This window comes from Maylandia zebra, linkage group LG8, assembly GCF_041146795.1.
Source record: "Maylandia zebra isolate NMK-2024a linkage group LG8, Mzebra_GT3a, whole genome shotgun sequence".
Lineage (NCBI taxonomy): Eukaryota > Metazoa > Chordata > Actinopteri > Cichliformes > Cichlidae > Maylandia > Maylandia zebra.
Genome location: NC_135174.1, coordinates 17,690,303 through 17,697,902, shown reverse-complemented (window position 1 = coordinate 17,697,902; position 7,600 = coordinate 17,690,303). Strand labels below are relative to the sequence as shown.

Below are 7,600 nucleotides of genomic sequence, written 5' to 3'. Positions count from 1 at the left end.
GCTATCAAAAGCATCACTAATGAGCACACTCGTTACATAAAAATGTAAAAATGCCAGTTTATTTCTGAGCTGGCCTCATACGCAGACCTCCTGTTTGACGCATAGTTAATATCTTTCATTTTTCTCATTCCTGTTACAAAGAAAGAGCCATCTTTCTTTTTTTTTTACTCTAGTTTTGGTCATTAACATAGTTATAAACAGACAGCTTACAGAAGCAGTCTCTCGTGTTTACAATGAAGTTACAGAAAAACAGTTTTGTGTGTATTTCCTAGTCAATTAACGAGTCCTGGAACAAGAATTATTGGAGTGGTTCAAGCTCAGTTTAATTTTGTGTAAATGCTTTCGCATGCAACAAAAATGCAACTGCAGTAACTGAATGCAGTAAAATATATGGGCTTGGAGTCAATCTTGATAACTTTGAACCCTGAGTGCTGTGAAAAAAGGTATTTGCCCCTTCCTACTTTCTGTTTCTCTTTTTTGCATATTTGTCACGTTTTTTTAAGTATAATGTAAGACAAAGATAACCAGAGTAAATACAAAATACAGCTTTTACATGATAATTTCATTTATTTAAGAAATAAAAGCTAGTGAAAACTAATCGTCTTCCCTTGTGAAAGCATGAATTAAACAGAAACCAAGTGAAGTAAGCTGAAAGATCTCAAAAAGCAACAGCGGAGAAACAAAGTCAGTGACTTCTATCAGTCTGGAAAGGGTTATGAAGCCATTTCTAACACTTTGGGACTCCAGTGAACCACAGTGAGAGCCGTTATCCACACATGGAGAAAACCTGGAACAGAGGTGAACCTACTCGTAGAGCGCATCGACGACTCATCCAGGTCACAAGAGAACCCAGAACAACATCTAAAGAGATACAGGCCTCACTTGCTTCAGTTAAGGTCAGAGTTCATGATTCAACAATAAGAAAGAGGCAGAAATGGCGTCCACGGGACAGTTCCAAGGTTAAAACCACTGCTGACTGGTCAAAGTCTAGATTTAAATGCAACACTCATTGCCAGTTATTACAGACTCAAAATGTAACAAAATACCTGTAATAAATACAAATATCTCCACTTAAAAATACAAATATAGCAAAATTTCCTGCAGCTCATTGCTGCAGCTCAGATAATATCTGGGCGAGGTTTCTACTTTCTAATTTCCTGAGAAAGAAAATTTGATGGCATTTGCTTTTTTGCCTCTAACATTGGCCATGTTCTGCAGTGCTTATCATCTTCTGCTGGTGTCTAATCTAAAATCTATTCTGGTATAATGGTTGATACACCCACAATAACCGCTCATCATGGATATATGGGTGTGCTCATTTCCTATTGACAGCAATTGACCTAATGTACTTATTTAATGTAAAGGGCAGATTCTACATTTTCTTATCTATGATATGTAACTCTAATTACAATTTTACTGTATTGTCCATTTATGTTTGCACATGTTTCAATAAATCGTTGCACCTATTTCCCTTTTCCCCCCATTTTCCTAGCAACATATAATCATCCAGGAAAGGAAATCCCAGAACGCTGATTCTGTTCTTCTGGACATAGTTGGTTCTTTTCTTTTGCACAATACTGTGCCAAGATCCAGAAACACTTCTTCTTTTCCAGGCCTCATATAAGGTGGACCGGTGCGAAACACAGAATTTAAAATAGTTTTCAGTTCCTGCACTAGTGACTGAAATCCAAATCTATGAAGGCACCATTAATGCTGAATCAAAATCTAGGTGTTGGAGCAACATATGAATCCAGCCATTGGATGCTTGGATGCCAATTTCAGCAGGACAATGTCACACCACGTTCTGCACATATTCCAATAAATGGCGTGGTAATAAAAAAAAATTCTTTGTACCAAACTGGCCTGTCTGAAGTCCAGAGTACAGATTGTTGGTAAGAAAATAAGACGTGATGCAACACAGTTGCAAGGAAGATCAAAACTCAACTATTTTCAAAGGTGTTTCTGGCAACAAATTCAAAATGAGCACATTTATTTTAACAGGTTTGTTCCATCATCTGTCAGAATTAGTTTTGAAATTACTTTTTCTTTTCAATCAGTTTGAAAACAAAGAGCCATTTGATTTTTCTTCCCCTTTTTGTCAGATTATTACATGTTTTTATCAAACCAAGTGAAAACTTTATTGCATTTACTGGAATATGTGACATTATTGGGAGCTCCGTTGCATTTTAAAGGAATCTTTAGGCTGCTGCTCGCTCTGCCAGAGGAGCAAAAATTACAGTTTATTGAAAAAGACATTGATAGGTAAGCTGCCCGCTTTTATCTCCATCCTTTTATCCTATCATGCCAGGAGCCTAGCTCCAGATCTACAACTTGAAAATTCTTTTGTCCCCGGGGTGCACTCAGGGCTTTGTGAAAGCACTTTCTTGTTTTATGCACTCTGGGCATGGGATGAGCTGCAAAATGCTATTTAAAAATGGTCCTTTCTCTGGAAAGCTTCAAAGGTCTTTTCAGAACTGTCCCAGGGGAGTAATATTAGTGTTTTACAAAATCCCAGACTTGAGGTGGAATGTGTTGTGGGTAGCAGCGATGTGGACGGTCATCTTGTGATTCTTTTATGTGTATTTTTTTAACACGAAGATAAACTCCACAAGTTAGAACTGCCACAAAAAAGAGCTCTTGCGTCTCAGACCTGAGGATAAATCAGAAATAAAAGCAAATGAATCTGTCTTTAACCAGATACTTTTAATATGCAAAGATAAACATTACAACGACATGGTCGCTTAAGACGGAGAGCTATTATTGGCCTCCTGACTCACTCTGAGTCTTTTCCTGCTGTTTTATCCCTCTGTCCCATCAGCTGCTTTCCTCACTGTCATTCTGGCAGCACAATTAACCCTGTACCACTCACACACTCACACACACACACACACAGAGCCTCAGTTAACATTTGGGTAAACTGAAAACATCAACACAGTACATGGATAAAATACCCAGTCGGGTAAGGCGCTCGGGTCATCGAAGCTGCCACCTCTTCTCTCACTTGTGGTGCTATAACACATTAAAATGAATATTAATATAACTGCAAGATCACCCCCCAAGTAAGGAGTTTGAATGTGAGTGATCAGATAAGAGCTTCACCAGCACACAGCTCCTTTCACCAGCACAAAAAGGGCTTTTAAAAAGCTTTCTCAGGGGCTTGAGAGCCATGTGCCTCTTATGACACTCACAGGATTTGTGAAACTGACACTGGTTTATTGTTATTGAATTAACTGCACGTAAAAGGTGATTTCAAAATAAAATGGCTCATTTAATATTGGCGGGGTGTTTTGGGGCCAGGTGAAGGAGAAAATTTCAGTTTCTCCAGTTTCTTTTTATTTTCCTGCAGAAACATTTATTCACCATTCACTGTGGCTGAGTGGGCTCCATTAAGATCATATCACTGTAAGAGATAAAATATCATTGCCGTATTTCCAGGCTGCGGCGTGTGAGGAACGTTTGCTTGAAACGCAGGTTTTCTGATGAGCAGAACCGCTAACAAAACGCTCTGCAGCTTCACTCGAACACATCGCTTTGTCTGCCTCTGCAGAGACTCTCGAACCCGATCCATAAACGGGGAAAACCATCACTTCAAATAATGAAATCAACTTTGACCTTTGACTCCGCGCTGGTGTCAACATATGAGATCAACCAAAGCTTAACCAGCAGCACTTCTCTTCATTCCGACATTCAAAGCTTGCACAAAGATTATGTGGGAGGTAGCTGCTGTTGAGTGGTCAAGAGCATTTCCATGAGCACGTTTTTATGAAAGTAAACGAGCTGCTGAACATCTGAATTATGCCGAAGAGGTGTAAACGCTTTAAATGCGGCCGAGAAGAGGAGCCGATGCATCAGCAAAGTCAGGGAATCGTTTTAAGCCTTTAACCGTCATTGTCCTGTGATGAAAGCTTCAGAAAAGGAATTTCTTCTATTTAAAAACAGACCATAGATTTTTTTAAAAGCACTAATAGGAAAAAAAAAGTCTTCCCACTCCTGTTAATGCACATGTTTTTGTTTTATAGGGTTTGATTTCAAGCTCTTGGAAATTTCTGCCACCACAGAGGTGGAAAGAAGATAAATGGAGTTTATTTATTTATTCATTTTAACCAAAAACCATAAAGAAACTCTATATTTTATTTCCCACACTAACGTGAATAAAATGTATTTTTTAGGCCCCAAACTTTCAGTTGATATTCTGTTTAATGCCCCTCTGATAGACTTTTGTTGGCCTACAGTAGTGGTCAGATTTGAAAGTGGGCACCAACAATGAGTTGAACAAACAGCCTTACTCCTGCCAGTTTGCTCAAATACTAAATTATTTAGGTTGTAATGTCTCCATACTGGAAACTCACTTGCATATAAATAAACAGTTTATGGCCTCAGAGAGCAGGCCATAAAGTAAGAGGCAATGGAGAGCCCCATTAGTCCAGTGTTTTTTAGCAAGTCTTGCGTGTTGACAGTAAGTTGACAGTGTTCCTGAAATGATTTTTGATTAATTTATGAATAGAGTTAAAAGATGAAACAATATTCATCCAAAGTATGAATTGTTTCTTTCCAAGTCTGTTGAATAAAAAAAATGGCATCGTTACATAAGAAAATCCTTTAATCTACCTTCCTTTCATTGTTTTGTTGTTGTTTCTTTATCTTGAACGCCTTCTTTTCTTTTCTTTTTCTTTCTTTTCCTTCTTTTTTTTTTTAAACTAAGCTCACTACTAGGCTTGTCTTTCTTCCATCTCGGCCATAATTTAAAACCTGGTTCAGGTGTAGGTCAGAAAAATCATTTTTAATGACCTGGAACTGACCTGGAATGTTTATCTCTGCAGTGATGCGTGGACTGAATAGCTGTGAGTCAACCCCTGCTTTATAGCCTTCTGTACTTGCGATTGGAGATAAGAAGTTTACCATAATACAGCTGCTGTGAAGGAAGGACCACAGATCCGTTGTTGGGCCTGACCTCATGCCCACGGAATGTATTCTTAGCGATAAAAATATAAAACGGACAAGTGGAAAAACAAATTTTGTTTGTGGTTCGCCAGTGATGAAAACAGCGAAATCCCTGTAGTTCATGTCCTGCTGGACTTCCATATTTGGTTAATCGTGTTTCCATAACCGACAAGATTTTTGGACCGATGATAGTTATGGACAGTTTGGGGAGTGACCATCTGCTTCTCCTGCTTAATAAAAGTTTGGTTTATTCGTCCATGCGCGTTAACTGGTGAAGACACCAAAAAGAGACTGACTGAAATTTTAAGGTTCAGGTGTTTGTTTGCTTCCACAACTTCACCGCTGGGATCGTTTGCCCGCTGAGCTGCCTGATTGGTCGTGAGGAGCAATGATGTCACCGCGCGCTTTGCTGTCCCGGCCGCTACAGCAGCCAACGCAGGCTGAGGACTTGAGAGGCGCTCCAGATGGAGTTGGCGCGCAGTGGGAGTAGAGCTATAGACTGTGAAGGCGTTGTTAGTGCTGCCTTGATGATCTCGACCTGGTTCCACTCACAGCCCAGCAGCCCGTCATGGGGGACGGTGGTGGCGCGTCCTCGCCAGTGAACTTCCAGAATGGCACAGGGAGCGAGACGTCCGACTCACCGGGCTCCGCTGCAGCCGCGTCCGAGCAGTGGATGGCGGGCATGAGCGTGGTTATGGCTTTGATCGTCCTGTCCATCGTGTTCGGAAATATCCTGGTCATCGTGGCCATCGCCAGGACGCAGAGGCTGCAGACTCTCACCAACGTGTTCATCGTGTCGCTGGCGAGCGCGGACCTCATCATGGGGCTCCTGGTTGTGCCATTTGGCGCGGCGCTCGCGGTGCGCGGTTCGTGGCTGTATGGCACCTTTTTCTGTGAGTTCTGGATCTCGGTGGACGTTCTCTGCGTCACCGCCAGCATCGAGACCCTGTGCGTTATCGCCATAGACAGGTATGTGGCTATCACATCACCTTTCCGCTACCAAAGCTTGTTAACCAAAGCCCGGGCCAAAGCGGTGGTGTGTGTGGTGTGGGCGATCTCTGCGCTGGTCTCCTTCTTGCCCATCCTGATGCACTGGTCTCGGGACAGCGTGGACACAGACTGTTACGAGGACCCCGAATGTTGCGACTTTGTCACAAACAGAGCATACGCCATCTCCTCATCCATCATATCTTTTTACATTCCTCTCCTGGTCATGATATTTGTTTACGCCCGCGTGTACAGAGAGGCGAAAAAGCAGCTGAGGAAGATCGACAAGTGCGAGGGCAGGTTTCACAACACCTTAACCGGACTGACCTCCAAGTGCAAGAAGAGGCCGTCTAAGATCCTGGCACTCAGGGAGCAGAAAGCGCTCAAAACGCTTGGCATCATCATGGGAACGTTCACTCTGTGCTGGCTGCCCTTTTTCATAGTGAACGTCGTGAGGGTTTTTTGCGCAGAGGTGGTGGACAAGGACCTTTTCGTGTTTCTGAACTGGCTGGGGTACGTGAACTCTGCGTTTAACCCCATAATTTACTGCCGAAGCCCAGATTTCAGGAAGGCTTTTAAGAGGCTGCTGTGCTGCCCGAGGCAAGCCGACCGCAGGCTACACATTAGCTCCTGCGACCTGTCCCGATGCTCCGGCGGGTTCGTCTCCTCTCTGGAGCCCGGAACGTTGGGGATGTGGTCAGACTGCGCCGGCTTGGACAACAGTGATAGTAGCCTGGGGACCGGAAAGTTGTCTCACTCCGAATCACAGCTGTGATAGGGGAGGGGGGGGGGGGATAATGACAAAATAGGCGAGTTTCTTTTTGGAGACGGAGTGCGTAAGAGCCATATTTAATCATTTCAACGGGGACCTTTGCAACAACAAACAGGATCATTTGAGTTCAAACAACAGGCGAAAATGCTAGAAACGTGTTTGAAAGCCATTTTAAAGCATCAGGATAAATATTTTCCCATTATCTCCTTTGGCTCAGAGAGAGAGTTTAGTGTAAAAGAGAAAATGAAATTTGCCAAAATTATAGCTCATCAACCCTAAAATGAAGTGGCTGTAAAGCTTCTGTGATTAAAAACCTGTCAGGTGCCGAATTTGAAATCCAGTAAATCTGTGCATCAGCCAAAGAGCGGAGTCGCACTCCTGTGATTGATGCCTGATATAAATATCAACTTTTCAGTTCTGATTTTGTTCGATAAACAGTTGATTTCTGCATTTATGCGTTATAATGGGGAAGTGAGAGTCCGATCCTCGCTCCAGGTTCCTGCGTAAAAATTCGCTCATCACCGCTCAGGCGCACTACAATGAACTGTTATTTAAAGGCACTGGATAAGATCAAGGCATTTGTCGGAGTGACTGTATCGCAGTCATGTAGAGCTCACGAAGTATTTTACCTCACAGCCATCGGCAAGTGCAATTTGTACGACAGGTATTTGTTTATATTAAACATTGGTGTAAAATAGCCTATTTATTCCGCGCTGTCTTTTACAACTAAACGAGTAATTGTGAGGCTGATTCTAATGCCCGTTGTACATAATGTGCTGTTTAGTGCCCAAGAGGAATTTGAGCCTCTCCCTTTGTCTTTGGCTTTACATGCTGTTGTGAGGTGGTGTGTTATAATGTCTGTGAAAATAAAAGAAAGTTTTACTGTTTATTGCTGTTTAA

The 7,600-nt window shown here is 42.2% G+C and overlaps 1 protein-coding gene across 1 annotated transcript; it reads left to right on the top strand.

Annotated features, from left to right (window-relative positions):
- Positions 1-5,235: 5,235 nt before the first annotated feature.
- adrb1 (adrenoceptor beta 1) lies at positions 5,236-7,600 on the top strand. Its single transcript, XM_004567496.6, has one exon. The coding sequence runs from the start codon at positions 5,510-5,512 to the stop codon at positions 6,701-6,703; it is 1,194 nt and encodes a 397-aa protein (XP_004567553.2). The 5' UTR covers positions 5,236-5,509; the 3' UTR covers positions 6,704-7,600.

Excerpts from the sequence above, each read along its gene's own strand:
- adrb1 (XM_004567496.6), top strand. The coding sequence starts at position 5,510 with ATGGGGGACGGTGGTGGCGCGTCCTCGCCAGTGAACTTCCAGAATGGC.